This window comes from Hyperolius riggenbachi, chromosome 1, assembly GCF_040937935.1.
Source record: "Hyperolius riggenbachi isolate aHypRig1 chromosome 1, aHypRig1.pri, whole genome shotgun sequence".
In the NCBI taxonomy this organism is placed as follows: Eukaryota; Metazoa; Chordata; class Amphibia; order Anura; family Hyperoliidae; genus Hyperolius; species Hyperolius riggenbachi.
Window position 1 is genome coordinate 486344482 of NC_090646.1, and position 23011 is coordinate 486367492.

At 43.6% G+C, this 23011-nt stretch overlaps 1 protein-coding gene across 6 annotated transcripts in view; it reads right to left on the reverse strand.

Moving 5' to 3' along the window:
- Positions 1–23011, reverse strand: part of CARMIL3 (capping protein regulator and myosin 1 linker 3) — a 157649-nt gene that overhangs the window by 51287 nt on the left and 83351 nt on the right. For 5 of the 6 annotated variants that reach the window (XR_011022260.1, XR_011022259.1, XM_068242128.1 and 2 more), the window contains exons 14-21: positions 21293–21370; positions 20992–21068; positions 16505–16648; positions 15286–15390; positions 14759–14828; positions 8010–8091; positions 5431–5527; positions 2006–2060 (exon numbers count right to left, since the gene is read on the reverse strand). Coding sequence is in view for 4 of the 6 variants with exons in the window: in XM_068242128.1 (XP_068098229.1) it covers positions 2006–2060; positions 5431–5527; positions 8010–8091; positions 14759–14828; positions 15286–15390; positions 16505–16648; positions 20992–21068; positions 21293–21370 (708 nt within the window). In the remaining 2 variants the exon portion in view is untranslated. The remainder of the gene's footprint in view (positions 1–2005; positions 2061–5430; positions 5528–8009; positions 8092–14758; positions 14829–15285; positions 15391–16504; positions 16649–20991; positions 21069–21292; positions 21371–23011) is intronic. The other variant, XM_068242126.1, reaches the window with a different exon arrangement.

A 23011-nucleotide genomic window follows, 5' to 3' on the forward strand; every position in this document is an offset into this window, starting at 1 on the left:
AAATGGCCCCGCTCTCCATTTAACACAGTTGATACAGTATGGAAAGTATGGGTGGAAACATCTGATGTAGTTATTCCACACCTTTAATATTAATGCTAGGAGCTCCAACTCTGAGATAGTCACTAATATCCTTGTGGTATTGATTTTTCATATGCTTTGCATTTTCTTGTATCTTATCAATTTGAACCTTCCTTGCTGGATATTGTTTTTAATCTTTGGTACATTTGCTGTCTGATATACCATGTGATGTCTCTGGATTGTTAGGGGATTGTTTTGTTTAGTTTTGTTTTTTTGTTCTTGAAAACTCAATAAAAATTCTCTTTAAAATAAACAAGCAAAAAAAAAAAAAAGACTGACAAATGGCGCTATTAGAGTGACAAATGGACTTTAATAGCGCCATTTGGCTGCTATTACATGCAGCCAGATGGCAGAGTTCGGTGACACCCGGTCCTGCTCAGATGCAACTACATGGGGGAGGGGCATCTGTCCACCGCTTGTGCTGAGTGGCTGGTGGATGGGAGTGGGAAAGAAGCCTTTGTTTTTTACATTAAAAATTGAATTACATAATTAAGGTGGCTTTTTGACCTTAGCACAGATGCAGCATTTCAAAATCACAATACCTAACAGTATCTGAATGTGGCATTGACTAGAACTGGCCATTGGTAGTAAACTAAAATCGAGGCCACACACTGATGTGTCAGCCAATACACATGGTTACTGTACAATTCAGTACATGAAAATGTATATACTGTATACTTCCTACTAATGCTGTGCAGGAGGAATGTGCTATCACAGTCACAGTGATGCAATGTGGCATCACATAACATTTCACTCAGTGGTGGAGGGCTCAGCCAGGGACACAGCATGGCATAGTGGAAAATATCAGCACCTCCCCTTCTCAATTACCTTTGTCACATCTCTCGTGCAGTACTGATCAGAGAGTGATGAATCACACAGAGTCATTCTGTTTGAGTATCTCTGCAGGAGACGACCATTCCACAAGCCTCTGGCAATTTAAGGATCACACAATCGCTGCAGTACACCCTTTCTGCTTCCACACAGCCATACTGCTTCAGTACATTTCAAAACGATTCTCGGGTCGTAATCACGTTTATGGCAGATTACTGTTTGTTATTCGTCTCATATGAAATATAATTTTACAAAAATGGTTGACTCTGACTTCATGGCAAACTAATTTGTGCAAGCACATTTTTTATGTGCAATCAAAATAATTGTTTTAGACTAAAAAGTGGATTAATAAGCTTATTAGTAATTGTAAGTGGCAGTGCTGTAACAGAGAAGAAAGCAGCAGGGCACCTCCAGTAAAACATTCTTGCTTTATTCAAACAAATAAAATCCTTACAGCGATTGGCATTCAAGGGAGAGAGAGACAGGTACAGTGCAGAGGTCAACAGCTGTATTGCAGATAGTGCCAACTGAGAAACAGCTGTTGGCCTCTGCACTGTACCGGTCTCCCTCTCTCTTCAGTTAATGCCAAGTGCTGGAAGGATTTTAATTGTTTGAATAAAGCAATAAATAAGTTAAACTGAAGATGCTCTGCTGCTGTCTTCACTGTTACAGCATTGCTGCATATTGAAGCAGAAGGTGTCTAACTTGTTACAGGCTTAACTTGTGTGCTGGCTTCCTTCCCCTGGCCTGTGTAATGATTGGAAGTAACTCATTTAAGAATGATAGTCCTCTGATTTCTAAAGAATTCATTCCATTCTGTAGAGACAGAATCAGTCACCATACAGCCAGAACTGAGAAAGAGGCAACACAGTCCATTCTATGGAAGGGAAAACAGTCACAACTGGAGAAGTTTTTCTAACATGGACAATCTAATTACCCAAAAGTACTTTGTCATCATTGACAGCTTAGGAGCCACAGAAGACCATGGCTGAAAATAGCACATTTCATCTCATTTACGAGAGTACTAAAGCAGAATGCCTTGAAACAAATGAGATTTTTCATTTTCTCCTGGTATAGATATCTCAAAACCACTTACACAGTCTTCATCCTGTAGAACATTCACAATCCTCTGCAAAACCTCCTCAAGAACTCTAAAATGAAAAATATAAACATTTTTGTTGAAAAAAAAAAATAGACTTTAACAAGGTTATTGACAAAAAGAAGTATACACATAAGATACCACCTTTGCATGTTTTTTGTTACCACTACAGTGTGCTTACATGCAAAAAGAATGCCCAGAAACTTGGGCACCCAAAATATTGACTAGTAGAATTTTGGTAAATTTACTGATATTCTACTATTATAAAGTGCAAATTACGATAGTAAAATATCAGTGAATGATATTGATGTTTTACTACAGTTAAACCTAACTCTATTCTCACACAGAACCCTCCCTACCTATGCCTAACCCTAACCACTGTCAGTGCCTAACCCTACCCCCCCCCCCCCCTTCCGAATGTGCCTACCCCTAATCACCCCCATCTGATGCCTAACTTTAACCCTCCCACGCCTAACCTTATTATAATTATAAGCCTTATTAGGAGCCAGAGGCTTCCCCCAAGATGAAGAAGCTCCCGCCGCAATGTATAAATGTGCCTGGCGTGTGCATTTATACGTTACCTGTCCTGTTTCAGCCTCCGCGCGGTGTCCATAACTTCCGGGCGGCTCTCCATATACGTTACTGGCGCATAGTGTCTGACATCGGCGCATAGCGTCTAACGCCAGACGCTATGCGCCAGTGGTGTGTATGGATAGCCGCCCGGAGTATTACTGATAACACGTGGAGGCTGCTACAGGCCAGGCAACGTATAAATGCACACATGTGGGAAGCACATTATACATTGGGGACGGTGCGCACTCGATTCCCTGAAGACTTAATGCTGAAATCGGATGGGAAACAGCCTGTAGTGTATGGGCAGAATCAACAAAAAACAAATTCATCTCTAATCAGATTCGATTAGAGTTCAATTTGTCTCTTTGTCAAATCTGCCCATAATCGTCAGGTCTATGGGCACCTTTACATACAACTGACCTCTACCATAATATGCCACATGAGAGGAAGGAGTTGTATGGTAAAATATTTGATTCACCCATCAGGTTTATGACAACAAGATACCCATCTGAGTTGCCAAATATACCATACCAAATGTTTCTTATAATTCATACCAGGGGCATTGCTAGCCCCAAAGATCAGTGGCACGTGCCCCGGATCTATTCTGGGGTGCCCCGGATGTCCCCAGGCAGTCAGCTATGGTGCCTCAATGGGATACATGCTGGGAGCTGTGGTGCATCAATCAGGGGTATGCTGGGTGCTGTGATGCCTCTATGTGGGCATACTGGGTGCCGTGGTGCCATGCTGGGTGCTGTGATGCCTGTATGGGGGCATGTAGGGAACTGTGGTTATTCTATGGGGGCATGCTGGGAGTTGTGGTGCCTCAATGGGAAGCCCATGGGAGCATGGGAGGGAGTCCTCCAGACGGTCAGGTAATGCTATGGGGAAACTGCAAGATAACCTGTCAGCAGGCAAGCCCACTCAGCAGAAAGCCAGACAAGCCAGCTCAGAAGCCAGGTAACTGCCTAGTTAAAGGGATACTGTAGGGGGGTCGGGGGAAAATTAGTTGAACTTACCTGGGATTTCTAATTGTCCCCCACAGACATCCTGTGCCCGCGCAGCCACTCACCGATGCTCCGGCCCCGCCTCCAGTTCACTTCTGGAATTTCAGACTTTAGTCTGAAAACCACTGCACTTACGTTGCCATGTCCTCACTGCCGCTGCTGTCACCAGGAGCGTACTGCGCGGGCCCAGTATGGTCTGTGCCTGCGCAGTACGCTCCTTGTGACATCAGCGGGAGCGAGGACACGGCAACGCAGGCGCAGTGTTTATCAGACTTTAAAGTCTGAAATTCCGTAAGTGAACCGGAGATGGGGCCAGAGCATTGGTGAGTGGCTGTGCGGGCACAGGATGTCTGTAGGGGACGGTTGGAAGCCCTGGGTAAGTTCAACTAATTTTCCCCCGACCCCCCTACAGTGTTCCTTTAAGTGACACTGCCTGTTTATGTGATATGAAGTATTTTTAGTTTTTTTTTTTTTTTTTTTGTATTAATGGAGAGTGGGGCTTCATCCGACATTTTGCTGGGCTGCCCTTAGGCCGCTGTTAAGTTCATGTAAATTTGGCTCCACCTATGACCACACCCACATTCTGGTGCATGGCCACACCCCTTTTCCAGCTGGAATGCCCAAAAGTGCCATGGATCTCTTAGGATCCTAGCAACGCCCCTGATTCATACACTTGCAACATAATAATAACTTAAGTTAAAATGCTTTTGCTCTTGCGCTCCATTCTGCGTGGTTTGTTTGGCTGCGCCTGTCGTTGGGTGATGCGCCTGCCCCTCCTGGCTTGTAAGTGGATGAGGGCTTTTGCCTCCCTCCCTCCTCCTTATGGGGGATTGGGCCGTGCGGGGCGGGCGCCGTGCGCTGCGATTGGCGGGCCGGAGTATTTCAGAGCTGCTTGGGGACGAGTGAGTTGACTTTGCCACCCCCTCTTTGAGAAAGCCGGAAGTCCGGCGAAACATGTCAGGAACGAGTGGCTTGGCGTCCTGAGGCCGCCCGCACCTGCCGGCTCACGCCACCTCACACTACCCGACTGGAACTTTTCCTGGCTGGACATCTCCTGGCTGATTGCATGTTGCATCATGTCTATCTAACTCTAAGTGGGACCTTATCCATGCAAACCGCACGGCAATCTTGACAGGGCATAGGGAGCCTGTCTCTGCTCATGGTTTCTGCTCAAGCTGCATCTGACATTGGAGTTGCCCATTGCAATATGGATCTGAGCTGATAGGACATCTATCACATGGTATCATATGAACTGTTTTATGATCAATCGGATAAATAATCCATGTCCACCTTTATCTCTCTTAATGGGCTGGCTTTGTCTGTTGCTTCTGCTTATGTCCATATAGACTCTGCTGTGCTCTCGCTCTGTCCGCAACTTACACTGACATCTGTTGATGCAATTTCCTGAACTGTGGGCTGCATTACAAGGATAAGGAGACGCTTTTGCTTTTGTGTCTCCCTTTTGCCTATATAGCTGCTGTGCTTTGCTGGACTTTGGTCTACAATCTTTAACTGTCCACACAAAAAAAATTTTTTGCATGCAAATCCAATTGAGCAAGTGCTCTTACCTTAACCAGGTGGCCAGGTGTGAATGCGGAGTGGGTGTGTGGTATGGGTGATGGTGCGGGGGCGGCCACTGGGCTGCCTCTTTCTCTCTTTTTTTTAATATTATTTCTTTTTTAATGTGTGTACTCCATTTTTTGATATTTGATAATTAATAAAAGTTTTTGATATTTTTCTAAAGAATGCGCTGTTTTTTGCTTGGAGTATATTCCCCGCCTTTGCACCTCCTACATTGTCTTGTTTGCTTTTGCTCTTACTTAGCAAAACTTCAGATGTTCTTACCGTGATTTAACTGAGAAATTTTTGCCCAATGAAAGATGCTTAAGGTGTCTACTTCTGCCCAGGGCTGGGACAAGTGAAAGCAAATGAGAATCCAACCCTGCCAGGAATTCAAACAAAGATACTCAGATTTATTATTACAATAATTGCAGGAAAAAAAGAAACACTAGAACTGCTGTTGTATCCAACTGCATAGTAAACCATACTGAATATAAATCAAGTGAGTTTCCCTCATCTTAAAAGTTTTCATTTTTAGCAAGCATGCCTGACACTCCTCATACTCAAACTTCTGGAATTCATATTGAATGAGGTCCCAAAATTTGCTATACCACATTATTCCCTTAGTTTGTTTTTTTTTTTACAAAGCTTTAGAGCTGAGAACTATTTTCTTGAGCCTTTCATCAGGACCTTTGACCCAAACTGTCATCTGTGTAAAGAATTGAATTCCCCCGCCCCACCTGTCACATTCAGCTAGTACTGCTAATAATGTAATATCCAGTTCAACCTGTAAGCAGCACTGCCAATTTTACACTGCACAGCTTTATGTGAGCTTTGCTCTCACAGCTCTCTCCTGGTTTAGGTTTCTCGCCTGAATTCTGATATGAGAACTAACTTGGCAGCCAGGAGAGCTTAGTGCTGTTGAAACTCTGTGACTAAAACAAATGCAGGAGCTGATTAAACTAAAAATTGTATTCTTTCCGGAAACGTTTTTTAAATGTGAGTTTGTACTTTGAACCACTTAAAACTTAGAATAGTGTGTATAATCTATTGGAGTACAGAGGACATTTTGACTGTTGGTGTAATTTTATGTATGTGTACTTAAAACAACTCTGATCAATAGTACAATATGCTGGTATTACTAATTGTTGCTTTTGTTCCACACTATAAGCTGATGCCCCAACCCCATATATCAGAATTAAGTAGCCTCATGCTACCTTCCAATCTCCCCCTCTTCATTCACTGATAATTAAGTAGCCTGGTGTCCCCAACTCCAGATAGTTAAAGCTGGTGCGAGATTAAAAACTAATTATAGCATGTAACCGGTCTATATATCTTATCTAAAGTTTAGATGGTTTACACAGTAAATATAGCTGCAAACAGCTTCATCAGTACATTTAGTTATTTCTTCCTGTGATGAAATGAGAGCAGCCATATTCTGCTCGTCATCATTACACACAGGCAAGCTGCTCTGTATCTCCACCCCTCAGCTTTTGAAAACTTCATTCCCCTCTCCTCCTCTCTCCGCACCTTTGCCTCTGAAAACTCAGCAGCTCCCGGCTAGTAACGCCTCCTCCTCCTCCTTCAGGAAAAACTTCCTCCTGTCCAGATTGAGCTCCCATGAGCACTTGCTACATGGAACTCAAAATGCTTAGGCGCTGGAGGAGCTTTGGGTGAAGCTTGATTATTTTATAGGGAATTAGAGCATTAAAACAAGAAAAAAATATTTTGGCTTAACCTCCCTAGCGTTCTGGACGAGCTAGGCTCGTCCAGAGACGCCGGAGGTCACCGCTCAGGCCCTGCTGGGCCGATTTGAATAATTTTTTTTTTAAAACACGCAGCAAGCACTTTGCTTGCTGCATGCCTCACCCGATCGCCGCCGCCGATCCGCCGCTACCCACCGCGATGCAGGGCCCCCCCAGGAGAGACCCCGTGCGCTGCCTGGCCAATCAGTGCCAGGCAGCGCTGAAGGGTGGATAGGGTCTCCCTGTGACGTCACCGACTTCGATGACGTCACGTTGTGCGTCGTCATGGCGACGGGGGAAGCCCTCCTGGAAGTCCCGTTCAGAACAGGATTTCCAGATGGGTGATTGCGCCGGCGGGGATCAGGGGGGTGGGAGGGACGCCACAGGGAAGGGGGAATCATGTAGCTAGCGCTAGGCTAGCTACATGATAAATTAAAAAAAAAAATTAGCAGGAATCAGAACTCCAGGCAGGTTAAGGAATACCCTATAAAATATATGTAAGGGGCACAATTATGAAATATGTAAAAGTTTATCTCGGATCCACTTTAAGTGGCCTTGTGTACCCGGCCCTCAGATAATTAAGTAACCTGATGCTCCCACCCTCCCTTAGATAATGAATTAACCTGGAGCCGCCACCGCTAATAATTAATTAGCTTGCTGCCCCCCACTGTCAGATAATTAAGCCGAATGGTGTCTTTGCGGTATAACACAAGTAGACTAGAAGCAAGCAGAGTTTTTCTCTTACTTTCCGACAGATGCATTCCCCCTCTAACAATAGTCTCCTTCTGTCTGCCAATGGCTGTTACCCACTGGCATACAACACCAATGTCATATGCTGGGGAATCACCGAAGCACTGAGGCTGTGGGATGCCACAGAGCCCAAATATAAGGAATGCATGCACCACAGGTGAATTCGGCACACTCCACTGCCTACTCGGCATGCTGAACGGTTGGTGTGGTCTGACTCATCACAACTCATAGGCTGTCACTGGTCTGCAGCCCAGGGGTTGGGTCACCCTGTGCTAGAGGAATGGCAGATGACTTAAAAGTGTTTGTAAATAAGCCACTTGATGTAATTGAAGAACGTAGTGTGTAAAGTGCCGGAAATATAGTTCTCACCATTATCAGCTATGTTCAGGCTTCCAACACTGCTGATGGGATGAAAATGGTCCTGTAATATCTGAGCACCTGCAGCACGCAACTGAAATCATACAGAATTGTTGGTAGAGGAAAAAAGTTAACCACAACTGTGACAATAATGGGCAGGAGCTAAATGAATAAAAGCAGACAGGTCCCATAAAATGATAAAGAAGGAAAGATCTATCATCCTAAATTTACAATGACCAGTAATATAAAAAAGAGCAGCAAACACCTGTGTGTATCCAGAATGGTCCCCCCAGGCATCCCCTATGTGGTGGAGGAAGCACATATTTAGACTCTGCCCCCACCAGACTCAGCAGTACTGGACCACTGTAATAGATTTAATAAAGACCCATACGGAAATTGCAGTTCCACAGGATCCTGTGATCTGTATCTTGGGTAAACCCATACCTAAACTGAGAGGCTGCTTATCCATTACCCTCACTGCACCTATATATTTAATCTCTCCTCATTGGCGGAGGCCGGGGCTGCCTAACGTTGAGGCAGTTATTGATAAAGTCTGGTGGGTTTACAAAATGGTATCATTAATTGCCAGATTAAAGGATAAAGGTTAAAGTTGATAATTTCAATAGGGTTTGGGGGATACTGTCTTTTAGTTCCAGTATATTTTATGATATTGCTGCCGGGCATTTGAGCTAATGTTTCCTCCCTGACCCCTCCAGCTACCCTACTTTCTTTTTCACCTCCTCTACATTGATCTCATCTTTTCCTTCTTTCTTATCCTATTATAAAGACCGTCTGCAACGCGTCAGTCTTATTATAGGCCTGTAATTGAAACCTTGGTGTTCACACGTTTCTGAATCCTGTGATTTATGTATTACAAGGTTTTTGTACACTGTCACTTTAGTAGCGCTGCTGAATCACACTTTCTGCTAATGTAACCTTATGAAGATTCCACTTAGATATTTAAGATTACAAATGCCATTTACTGCTAAGACTGTAAATCAAAATAAAAAGAAAGATACAAAATATAGAGGTGTATAGAAAGATACAAAATATAGAGGTGTATAGAAAGATACAAATATACAGGTCCTTCTAAAAAAATTAGCATATTGTGATAAAGTTCATTATTTTCTGTAATGTACTGATAAACATTAGACTTTCATATATTTTAGATTCATTACACACGACTGAAGTAGTTCTAGCCTTTTATTGTTTTAAAGAGTAACTGTCAGGCTGCAAAAGCTAATTTAAACCTCTATTCTCCTGTGTTAAACAGTTTAGAAGGAAGCCAAAAAGGCAATACTGAAGTTAAAAATCTCTCTTACTTTTGATGTGTGCTGAACAGCAAGGATGTTAGACACAAGCTCTTAAAAGGACGACAGGCCGCATACCATACTGCAAAGCATTCTGGGGCTGCTTGGGTCCTCCCCTCGGCTGCTAGTGAGAAGTCACAGGCTCATGTTACAACAGCCAGCACTGAAAAATCTCCGGGCAGAGTATACTGCATGAGTCCGCTATTGTTCCTAGCCACATGGCTAATTAATATTCACTGCACAGTAGTGTTGTATTTTTTCTGAGTGGAATCATCAGGAAGCAGGCAGGACATGACGACACACTTGGCTTCATAGGAGACAGACAAACATGGAACCTGCCATGAGCTGTCAGGAGCATCATTCTCTGCAAATACTATATAAAAATTCTGTGAAATCCAAACGTGGACAGTGAAATGCATATGTAATGTAAGTACAGCCAATCTTTAGCTACTGATATATATGTTTTTTTTCTCTGAGACCTTATACCTAACAGCTCCTCTTTAATATTGATGATTTTGGCGTACAGCTCATGAAACCAAAATTCCTATCTCAACAAATTAGCATATCATGAAAAGGTTCTCTAAACGAGCTATTAACCTAATCATCTGAATCAACTAATTAACTCTAAACACCTGCAAAAGATTCCTGAGGCTTTTAAAAACTGGTACATTACTCAAAACCGCAATCATGGGTAAGACTGCCGACCTGACTGCTGTACAGAAGGCCATCATTGACACCCTCAAGCAAGAGGGTAAGACACAGAAAGAAATTTCTGAACGAATAGGCTGTTCCCAGAGTGCTGTATCAAGGCACCTCAGTGGGAAGTCTGTGGGAAGGAAAAAGAGTGGCAGAAAATGCTGCACAACAAGAAGAGGTTACCGAACCCTGAGGAAGATTGTGGAGAAGGACCGATTTCAGACATTGGGGGACCTGCGAAAGCAGTGGACTGAGTCTGGAGTAGAAAAATCCAGAGCCACCGTGTACAGGCGTGTGCAGGAAATGGGCTACAGGTGCCACATTCCCCAGGTCAAGCCACTTTTGAACCAGAAACAGTGGCAGAAGCGTCAGACCTGGGCTACAGAGAAGCAGCACTGGACTGTTGCTCAGTGGTCCAAAGTACTTTATTCGGATGAAAGCAACTTTTGCATGTCATTCGGAAATCAAGGTGGAAGTTCTGGAGGAAGACTGGGGAGAGGGAAATGCCAAAATGCCTGAAGTCCAGTGTCAAGTACTCACAGTCAGTGATGGTCTGGGGTGCCATTTCAGCTGTTGGTGTTGGACCACTGTGTTTTATCAAGGGCAGGGTCAATGCAGCTAGCTATCAGGAGATTTTGGAGCACTTCATGCTTCCATCTGCTGAAAAGCTTTATGGAGATGAAGATTTCATTTTTCAGCATGACCTGGCACCTGCTCACAGTGCCAAAACCACTGGTAAATGGTTTACTGACCATGGTATTACTGTGCTCAATTGGCCTGCCAACTCTCCTGACCTGAACCCCATAGAGAATCTGTGGGATATGGTGAAGAGAAAGTTGAGAGACGCAAGACCCAACACTCTGGATGAGCTTAAGGCTGCTATGGAAGCATCCTGGGCCTCCATAACACCTGAGCAGTGCCACCGGCTGATTGCCTCCATGCCACGCCGCATTGAAGCAGTCATTTCTGCAAAAGGATTCCCGACTAAGTATTGAGTGCATAACTGAACATAATTATTTAAAAGGTTGACTTTTTTTGTTTTAAAGGGAAGGTCCAAGCAAAATAAAAAAAATGAGTTTCACTAGCTGGGGCTTCTACCAGCCCCATGCAGCCGTCCTGTGCCCTCGTAGTCACACACTGCTGCTCCAGTCCCCTGCTGGCAGCTTGCCGACCTCGGAGGTCGGCGGGCCGCATTGCGTACATTTTTACGCATTCCCGCTAGTTCAGGACCATTAACACATACATTTTTATGCGTTACTGGTTCAATGCGTAAATTTTTACGCGTTGCACCACTAACGCGTAAAAATGTATGTGTTAATATTCCTGCACTAGCGGGAATGCGTAAAAATGTATGCAATGCGGCCCGCCGACCTCCGAGGTCGGCAAGCTGCCAGCAGGGGACTGGAGCAGCAGTGAGTGACTACGAGGGCACAGGATGGCTGCATGGGGCTGGTAGAAGCCCCAGGTAAGTGAAACTCATTTTTTTATTTTGTTTGGACCTTCCCTTTAAAAACACTTTTCTTTTATTGGTCAGATGAAATATGCTAATTTTTTGAGATAGGAATTTTGGGTTTTCATGAGCTGTATGCCAAAATCATCAATATTAAAACAATAAAAGGCTTGAACTACTTCAGTTGTGTGTAATGAATCTAAAATATATGAAAGTCTAATGTTTATCAGTACATTACAGAAAATAATGAACTTTATCACAATATGCTATTTTTTTAAGGACCTGTAGAGTTGTATAGAAAGATACAAAATATAGAGGTGTATAGAAAGATACAAAATATAGAGGTGTATAGAAAGATACAAAATATAGAGGTGTATAGAAAGATACAAAATATAGAGGTGTGTAGAAAGATACAAAATATAGAGGTGTATAGAAAGATACAAAATATAGAGGTATATAGAAAGATACAAATATAGAGGTGTATAGAAAGATACAAAATATAGAGGTGTATAGAAAGATACAAAATATATAGGTGTATAGAAAGATACAAAATATAGAGGTATATAGAAAGATACAAATATAGAGGTGTATAGAAAGATACAAATATAGAGGTGTATAGAAAGATACAAAATATAGCGGTGTATAGAAAGATACAAAATATATAGGTGTATAGAAAGATACAAAATATAGAGGTATATAGAAAGATACAAAGTATAGTGGTGTATACCGTCTTTCCCCTAAAATAAGACCTACCCCGAAAGTAAGGCCTCCCTTATATTTCAAGCATGCTTGAAATATAAGACCTACTCCGAAAATAAGGCCTAGCTGGGGGGGCGCTGTGTGTATTGGGAGGTGTGTGGGCTCCTACCGCACCTCCCATGTGGCTGCTTCCCCCTCCATTCCAAGTAAATTCCCCGGTGGTGGCAGCGGCGGCGACATGGTATTCAAGCTATTTTGACCCTCACGCTGCACGCAGTACGCTTTGCCGGCTTGGCGCTGACACTCCGCTCATGTAATAATCAATGTGCGCCTGGGACGTATCAGCCAGGCGCACGATTATGATAGGAAGGGAGCGCCAGCGCAAAGCCGGCAAAACGTACTGCGTGCAGCGTGAGGGTCAAAGGGCGCCCTCATAGCTTGAATACCATGCCGCCGCCGCCGCCACCACCACCGGAGAAATTGCTTGGAATGTAGGGGGTCGCAGCCACAAGGGAGGTGCGGTAAGAGCCCACACACCTCCCCATACACAAAGCGTCTAGCCCCCCCCCCCCCCCGAAAATAAGCCCTAGCACATATTTCCTCCCCAAAAAGAATATAAGACAGTGTCTTATATTCGGGGAAAGACGGTAGGTTACATCAAAATTTGTTTAAATAATATAAAATTTCCTGAAAACCTCAGTTCAAGGAGTTTCATTTTTACTAATGTTTATACATAAGCAGTTTAGATTTTTAATGCAATTAAATTCATTTCTAATGTTTAAAGAGAAACCGTAACCAAGAATTGAACTTTATCACAATCAGTAGCTGATACCCCCTTTCCCATGAGAAATCTTTTCCTTTTCTCAAACTAATCATCAGGGGGTTGTATTGTGGTGAAACCCTTCCCACAGTGTGATGTCAGGACCATGGTTCTGACATCACACTGTAGGAGCTTTGTTGCATTATGGGAAATGACAGCTGTTTACAGCTGTTTCCAACAGCCAAAAAAGCAAGCAGCATCGCCTTCCACTAGCATCACCTGCAAGCAGTAAAAATGTCACCATATGATAAATGTCAGAATAAAATCAGGGAGAGGAAAGATTTTACAATGGGCAAACACTGACTAAATCATTTATACATAATTATTGTAAAAAATGAAGCACTTTTTTATTACATTATTTTCACTGGAGTTGCTCTTTAAGGCTAGGTTCACAGTGGGTGTTGCATTGTGTTCCATGTAAAAGCAGGAACACTATGCAACAGAACAGAAAAGCACGTTATCCACATGTTGCACAGCATTCAGTGAAGCATTAAGTCAATGAACAGTATGCTTCAAGCAGCACACCACTGTGAATGTAGCCTTAAGATTTCAAATGAAAAAACAAAATGTAAAATAGCTGGAACAGCAGGTCATTAGGACTGATCTCCAGACTCCCCTCTCTCTTGGAGCCCCTGCACCCTTCACTCACTGGGGACCGCAGTGGAGTATGTCTTTGTGGCAGGAAGGAAGGAGAGTATGACAGCTCTCCCACTTGACCACACCTCCCTTCTGACTGACAGCCTGTGCGATCAGCCAATGTGCAGTCCCCTGGATGTCAGCAATGAGGAGATCAGCACCAATGGACATTTATTTACTGTAAAAACTAAAACCTGAAAAATTGCAAATGCTTTAACAAAAAATCGAATCTAAATTATATACCAGTAGTTCCCAACCTGGGCGCGATCGCCCCCAGGTGGGCGATTTGGGTTCCAAGGGGGCGGTAAATTTGTGGGGGGCGACAGGGGGGCGATCAGTATGAAAAGGCAGAAAAAATAAAGTGTCGCAGTGTCACTCGTTTTTAAGAAAATTATGGGCAAAAAATATGATCTGTATAAAATATGCAAGTGTGCATGATAGAGTTGCGTAATTCCTCAGGGCTCGTTGGTCACGCGCAGGTGTAATGTCAGATATTGCAGCCCGGAAGCAGCCTTCCTCACTGAGTATTGCGCATGCTCAGTGGGAAGTTAGATATTATTTACCTGAAATATCTCCGCTTCCGCACCACGTACACTCCCGAAATTTTCAGGGGAGGGAGGGGAGATCTAGTTCTGTGTCGAATTGTAGCCCCCGAGCCCCGCTAGTTCCCGAGATAGGTTTGCTGCAATCAGTCTCGGGAACCAGCAGGGCTCGGGGGCTGCAATTCGGCACAGAGCTAGATCTGGGGGACCCCTCCCTCCTCTGAAAATTTCGGGAGTGTACGTGGTGCGGAAGCGGAGATATTTAGAATGTTTTACGTGGCTGCACAATTTAATGGGACGCAGGCTCCTACTGCGCATGCGGGGCTGCACAACGTGCGGGGCTGCAATAGCTGACATTACACCGGTAAGGGAATTGGCGCAAAGTAGTTGAGTCACCGGCTATTTTTAGCTGGCAAGGTCACAGCGCTACCCCCTCCACTGGCATCACCACCTGGCGTAAGGGTATACCGTACTAAGAGAAGGGGGGCGACAGGGGTGAGTTGTCTTCCCCTAAGGGGCGATACCTAATAACAGGTTGGGAACCACTGTTATATACAGTATTTATTATATTAATTCAGGATCTCTCTGAACGTATATCTAATACTTACTTCACAGCTGCTCAAGTCAAGTTGAACATCCTGGAGGTGAGTGTTGGAACATAAACCCTGCAACATGGCCCTGAAGGAGAAAAGGCAGAGGTGACAAATGCAAGGATACATCATTAAGGCTTCTCTCTTCCTCTCGCCTTCTATGTGGAATGCTACTGACAAATCACATCTTCCTGATTTGTGTCTGTTTGCATGCATGAAAAGATACTGTATTCATTCTTCAATTACACAATTCACTTAAAAAAAATACAAAGTGACAGAAGCCAAGGAGACTGTCAGGGACGGTTTTAAGTGAATGTGCTGCATCAGGGCATCCGTTACCGCGCAGATGTGGTGCCATTACGATGTCATGGACACATGTCAGTTGCAGCGCTCCTGAATTTTCAGCACACAGTGGATGCAGAAGGCATGGACTCTGCCTGGTAAAAGATGCCCTGATGCAAAACATTTACTATAAACCAGCCCTAATAACTGGATTCTGATTGGTTGCTCTGTGCTTTTGCTCAAACTGCACCAATGTGTCTTACCTCAATAGTTCCGGGGGCACTTTGGTTCCACTCAGTGACACATGAGACAGTGACAAAGAGCTGCCGAAAAATTTCTCCACTGATGGCAGTGTCTCTGGGGTTCGCCTGTCAGAGAGAAATTACTGTAATATACACAGAAAATAAAGTACAAATAATTTCCCTTTTTAGTGCTTTACCAAACTAAATATGTTGATGCTCTGATAACTTCATAGAAGAAACAAGATTCAAATTGTAATTATTGGTAATTAAAGACTATGAAACTGTGATGTCCTTGACACATTTGCATGTTCTGTGCAAATACGCCTAACACAATTGATCATCAGCAATGTAGATTATGGCTGAAATTAAAGGTCATGTGATCATCTGCATAAGGAGTAAGTTTGTAAAAAAGGAAGCTCTTAAAAAAATGGTTTTACTGATGCAATTTAGGAGTTGATTCACAAAACTTATCTCATATGCAGGCCTACCCCCATCACACTTTACCTCTCTCAGAAGAGCACCTTTTCCACAGCCCTACCTTCTGAGTTACTCCCCCCAACCTTTAGATTGTAAGCCTTTTGCAGGATGTGTTGTCTTCTACCCCCCAGTGTGTCCTTCTTGATCTTGCAACCCCAGCTATGGTACCTTCCCATGGATGAACTCTGACTTGAATTGCTGGGTCTCTGTAAAACCACATGATCATGCATTTTATACCATTTGCATGGACAACCTTGTGCTATGTTGTATAACCGTTTGCTACCTCTCGGTCTGTCACCCCTTGTTTACATTGTATGAATGCCCAGCGCTGCATAATATGTTGGCGCTTAATAAATAATGTTATTTCTCTTGACCTGTTTCACACCTTGGGCCATATGCAATTCCCCTTTTCACCTGAGTTTTTTCCTAGGAGATAATTTTTTATCTTCAATTTTCAATAACTTTCCAGCACATTTCAAGTAAAAAAAGGACCAAAAAGTAGGTGAAAAAGTACTATCAAAATTAATGAAGTCTTTTCTTGCTTTCTGGTGGCTTAAAAGGCATTTTATTGACAATTTTAAAAATATCACCTAGGTGAAAACTCAGGAGAAAAAGTTAATTGAATATGGGCCCTTATATATAAAATAATGTTTCAGCACTCAAGCAAGCAAAATGATCACTCAAATTAAAGAGGAACTTTTACCCAGGATTGAACTTCATCCCAATCAGTAGCCGATACCCCGTTCCCATGAGAAATCTTTACCTTTTCTCTAATAGATCATCAGGGGGGTCTATGTGGCTGATATTGTGGGGAAACCCCTCCCACAGTGTGATGTCATGGCCATGGTCCTGACAGTTTCCTCTCTGTGAACCTCGCTTCATTGTGGGAAATAACGGCTGTTTCCAACTGCCAAACAAGAGCAAGCATTATATCCCTCTGTGCGTGTATATACAGTATATAAACAACCTTTTAGCCTATTACATTTTTAGTGGGTGCGTTTATAAATAAATGGCAGTTGGTGCTGTTTTTTTCTTCTCTGCCAGTAACCTGCATGCTCAAGATGGCTCAAACAACATGAATGAATTATACGGAGAACATCAATCAATTCTTGATCTATCATCTATTTTTATCTTCTCACTTTGCAAAGTATTGATTTATTTTTGTTTGCCTACTACGTTTCGGGAAAGTTCCCGTTTGAGTTGTTTCTCATTGTATATATTCATTACGGTTTCACACTGTAAACTAGCGGCAGCGATGCAGTGTCGCTTCCACCGCATCACACCGCCAGAAACAGGCCTTCGTGGAATACCGCATTACTACGTGGTATTCCCGATCTGGCATCAGACATGCTTGCAGTCAGTTCCTGCTTTGGGGTATTCGGAAGCGGATTGTAAAAATACGCTTCTGTGCATGCGCGCTGCGATGTCGTGTCGGTAAATCCCTGTGTCGCCATAGACTAACATGTCTTCCGGACCGACGCAGATCACTGCAGAAGATCCGTGGTAACGTAGTTCTGGACCTGCGACGGGGATGTGTAGAAAACGTCACTTGTGGCAGAATTATGAAAGTCTCCATAGACTTTCATTGCAGGGCAGTGTGGTGCTGTAAAAATGGGCCTTCAAGAATTCCTAAACAGAAAAAGCTTGCTTCTGGTTAGATATTTAAAGGGAAAGGCTCTGGATCCCACAGAACCTTCCTGGTCCTCTCCCTGTGCCCTTGATCCACCATTGTCCCTGTTTGAATTCTCCCACCTTCGGGACTCCTCTGCAGGCTTTGGAAGCACTCGCAACCCTGCATGCTTCGAAAGATGTCGTGGACCTGTACTTTACATGCGTGATTCCAGACTTGCACAAGCACAGGATGGATACACTCTTCTTCCGAAGTACTCGTGGGTGAGAGAACCACTCGCATCCCGGCGTGCTTCCAAAGACAGGTGAACCAGTACTATGCATGCGTGATTCCGGACCCGCGCATGCACAGTATGGATACACTCGTCTTCTGATGTACTTGTGGGTGAGAGTACCACTCGCATCCCTGCGTGCTTCCAAAGGCAGGTGAACCAGTACTATGCATGCATGATTCCAGACCCGCACATGCACAGTATGGATACACTCATCTTCTGAAGTACTCGTGGGTGAGAGAACCACTCGCATCCCTGCGTGCTTCCAAAGGCAGGTGAACCAGTACTATGCATGCGTGATTCCAGACCCGCACATGCACAGTATGGATACACTCATCTTCTGAAGTACTCGTGGGTGAGAGAACCACTCGCATCCCTGCGTGCTTCCAAAGACAGGTGAACCAGTACTATGCATGCGTGATTCCGGACCCGCACATGCACAGTATGGATACACTCATCTTCTGAAGTACTCGTGGGTGAGAGTACCACTCGCATCCCTGTGTGCTTCCAAAGACAGGTGAACCAGTACTATGCATGCGTGATTCCAGACCCGCACATGCACAGTATGGATACACTCATCTTCTGAAGTACTCGTGGGTGAGAGTACCACTCGCATCCCTGTGTGCTTCCAAAGACAGGTGAACCAGTACTATGCATGCGTGATTCCGGACCCGCACATGCACAGTATGGATACACTCATCTTCTGATGTACTTGTGGGTGAGAGTACCACTCGCATCCCTGCGTGCTTCCAAAGACAGGTGAACCAGTACTATGCATGCGTGATTCCAGACCCGCACATGCACAGTATGGATACACTCATCTTCTGAAGTACTCGTGGGTGAGAGAACCACTCGCATCCCTGCGTGCTTCCAAAGACAGGTGAAACTGTACTATGCATGCGTGATTCCGGACCCGCACATGCACAGTATGGATACACTCATCTTCTGAAGTACTCGTGGGTGAGAGTACCACTCGCATCCCTGCGTGCTTCCAAAGACAGGTGAAACTGTACTATGCATGCGTGATTCCGGACCCGCACATGCACAGTATGGATACACTCATTTTCCGAAGTACTCGTGGGTGAGAGTACTTCCGAAGACTGCCTGAGAAGGGCCAAAGATGTATTAGACCAAGTTGACTGAGGAATGTCACCAGGGGACAGCAGGGAAACAGGGGGGCATAGAGAAAGGATCTACATAGGTATCTATTTTTTTCAAGCCCACATCAGGCTTACTTAAAAAGGTTTTATACAGACTGAGAAAACAATATGTATAAGGCAAGATAATTAATTAGGAAAGTTTTGTGAATCAGCTCCACAGCTGCTTAGACAAGACTTTTTGTTGAAGAACGCAATGCAGATTGATGATTATAATCTCTTAAAGAGAACCCGAGGTGGGTTTGAAGAATATTATCTGCATACAGAGGCTGGATCTGCCTATACAGCCCAGCCTCTGTTGCTATCCCAAACCCCCCTAAGGTCCCCCTGCACTCTGCAATCCCTCATAAATCACAGCCACGCTGCTGACAAACAGCTTGTCAGAGCTGGCTGTGTTTATCTCTATAGTGTCAGTCTGCTGCTCTCCCCGCCTCCTGCAGAACTCCAGTCCCCGCCTGCATCCCTTCCCTCCCTGCTGATTGGAGGGAAGGGACGGGGGCAGGGACCGGAGCTATGCAGGAGGCGGGGGAGCAGCTGAGACTGACACTACAGATGTAAACACAGCCTCACAGCACGGCTGTGATTTATGAGGGATTGCAGAGTGCAGGTGGACCTTAGTGGGGTTTGGGATAGCAACAGAGGCTGGGCTGTATAGGCAGATCCAGCCTCTGTATGCAGATAACATTCTTTAAACACACCTCGGGTTCTCTTTAATGGGAACCTTAGGTGGGAAGCATATGGTGGCTGCCATATTTATTTCCTTATAGCAATACCAGGCAATGTTGCTGATCTGTTTGGCTGCAGTAGTGTTTGAGTCACAACCCTGAGACAAGCATGCAGTTAATCCAGTCAGACTTCATTTAGAGCTCCTGATCTGCAAGCTGTCCATATACTGTATATAGCATGTTGTGTTGTAGATCTGTGTATTATTATATATTTAATCTCAAGATTCAGGCCATTTATGGTTTTATCTAAAATATTTTACTGGTTCCCTCAAACTTGGCAAGTAATAGCTATTTTGAATGCTATAGAAGTGACTATAGCCATGAAATGCATTTGAAAAGTTGCTATTGTGATGTCCTCACATAATCCTCAGGAACATAAAAGAATGTTCAGCATATTCACTCACTGTCCTTAGGTGCATCATGGGAGTATACCTTCTGTTAATGGCTACATTTGCATGGCTACATTTGCCATTGCTATTTCAGTGGAGGTGGGAGTGAGGTGAGTATTTTTGGTTCTATCTGGCTCCCTACAAAACTTACTGGTGGTCTTGATTCTCTGTGACTTAACTGGGTGTTCTATAATACCTCTACCTCACAAGGTAAGGCATAGAGTCATATCAATCTATACTTTGCACTGATGAATAAAAGGCTCTAAGTGTGCTATGGACTAGAAAATCTGGATTTATGCCTGGCCATCAGGGACACCAGAAGAGATGCACTAGGGTGTAACCTCTTGCTCATGTGAAGGTGAATACTTTCAAATACCTCCTGTTTTAGAAAGGCAAATCATATATATATTGAATACTTTATAATATACAAATTTTCGCACCATGAGGGATGCCAGTAACTCTGAGTAACTGGATTGCCGAAGATGGAGTTCAATGTGGGGTGTAATATAGGCTGAATTATTAGCTTATAGCTTCCAAATATTTGGAGTGTCTTGATTTTGTAACCTTTTTATAGGGATATTTGTGCTGATTCTTACTTTGACCTATATGAAGAAATCACCCTGTTAAAGATGCCTCTTAGTTATTCTTGATGGTCCTCTTTACAAAGGAAGGGCAACGTTTTAAATGTATTTCTATTTATCCATTGAGCAATATAGTAATGTACAATTTCCTGGAAACCCAAGTTGTGATTTTTTTGTTGAGCCTCTGAGGAAGTGGCGAGAAAGCCGCGAAACGTGTGTCAGGCAAATGAAGTGATGCGCTATTGTATTACTTTATTGCCAATGTAGTACAAAGATCAGAATTGTTTTATGAGACATAGGATATATGACTTTTGTTTTTAATGTATTTTTCAAGCTGTGAAATAAAGTAATATTGCTTTAACATTTATTGTGTTTATATATGGAGCACAGTGAGCCCCTCGGACATACCTAAAAAGTATAGGGTGTGAACTGAATACACAATGTCCAGGTCTCTTGCATTTTGTAAAGATACAGATTGCTTGGTGGATTTCACTTACCGGTGTGATAAAGAGTTCTTAGAAAGATCGAGATGTGACAGGCAGGAGCAGCAACCCAGAGCCAGGGCCCCAAAAATCTGTAAGGAAAGACAGCAGGTCTATCATATTCTGGGTCTTTTCTTCTTTCCCTGGTTCATTCATTCTCCCCCTAAAAAGCCTTTATTCATCCAGTGCTGCCTCAGTTTTCTGCAAGCATTGAAACACTATAGTCATTATTCTACCATTCCCAAGACAGACATCAGCCATTCACTGCACACAGCTGTCAGCTGTAAGCACTCCATACACATCGCTGCTCTCTTACAGTGTCTACAGCACAGTCTGTTCCTGAGAGATCCAAATAAACCAACGAATTTGGATGAGACAGAAAAGTGTAAAGTGCCTGAAAAACAAAGATGTATTAGTTATTAAAAGAATCCAGGGTTGAGGATAAATGAGGTTTGTAACAGGATTGCATGAAGAGAAATGTGTTCTATAAATTACAGTACATTAAAGAGCAGAATTAAAGCTGGCGGGCACCATATGGAGAGATGAGATGATAGGTAGGATTTATACAAAGCAGAAAAGAGCTGTAGAAAAGAAATATCAGCAGCGGAATTGGGGTCCTGCAGAGTGTTTATACAGCCATAAACATATGAGAATGGGATAATGTATGAGGGGGAAAGAAAGAAAGATATGCTGCATAAATTGTCATCAGAAGAGATTATTAGATTAATGTGAAGTGTTAAATGAAACTCTACTTGTGAGAAGAAAAAAAATCTTTCCTATAGCAACTCCACTGCAAGGAGTTCAGCAAATTGTAATTCTAATCTTTCCCATGTTCTGCTGTGCATGCCAATCTGCTAGGATTATTTCATTAGTCCCTGGTTTGTAAAACGAGAAACAAAACATCAGGACCACCCTGTAGCTGAGCAGAGAAGCAAACGCTGATTTCAGTAAACCTGATTTCTTTTTGTGTAGCTCATTATACATTCAGGAAGTTGGAAAACTGCATTTGTTCCATACGTCTAACAGTGCACTGTTGCCATGGTTATAAAAACCAAATTTAAAAGCCTCACCGTTCTACAAAATCATACCATTAAAATCATAGTTTTAAATAACAGTTTATTCCAAAATGGCTTTTGCAGCAATATTTTGCCATGCCAATCCGTGAATGCAAGTCGAGCAATCGGTGATGCCTGCTTCTTCCAGGTGTGGGCTGGATTCACACTGTGTGCATTACATAACGCATGAGTTGTAGTCTGTGTGTACTGCTAGGGACACTGCCTGCATTACTGTATAACACACGTCGTCTCAGAACTACCTTTGGAATGTGCACATATTCATACACAGGATTAATGTTAAACTTTATGCAGGGAGCATACCGCGCATTACCATAGCAACACTAATTGCGTAACGTGCTACTCTACTGGCACTAGTACCGCTGCTTGCAAATTTAACAGGGGGGGGTGTTAATCAGGTGCCATGGCACTTTAGGTACGCTTGAAAAACAAAACCATTCCCTTTCACTTGCTGTTTACAGAGCATTGGCAGCAAGAATCTTAAGCATTGTCCGCACTAGATAATCCTCACCCGAGATGATCATTTGGGGCTGTCTCGGCCAAGAGTCTAGTCTATGTACAGCTGCCATGGAGGATTACTAAGAAACAAATGAGCAGCGTTGTCATTTTGTGTTCCTCACGCCACAGGAAGCCACTTGTTTATTCAGCCCTCATTGTTTCCCTAGCCTCTCCACAGAACACCATCAGTTGCTTGGGTCTATACAGTGCCTGCGCTCAAAGTTATCCCTCTGACAATCAATCACCAAACAGCAAGGTGACAGACATGTAGCATGTGTATATGTGATCTTCATTCATAAAATACAGTTATCTGTGATGCATGCGCGGTAGAGATTTTTGTTTACTACGCATGCGCAGAATGCTCCCAGCCTTGCGAGCGTGATCAGGGTGTGTGCGGCTCAGGGACCATGCTTGGGTAGTAGCCGGTGACTGGCATTGCGGGGGTCGCCGCTGCTGGCCGGAGG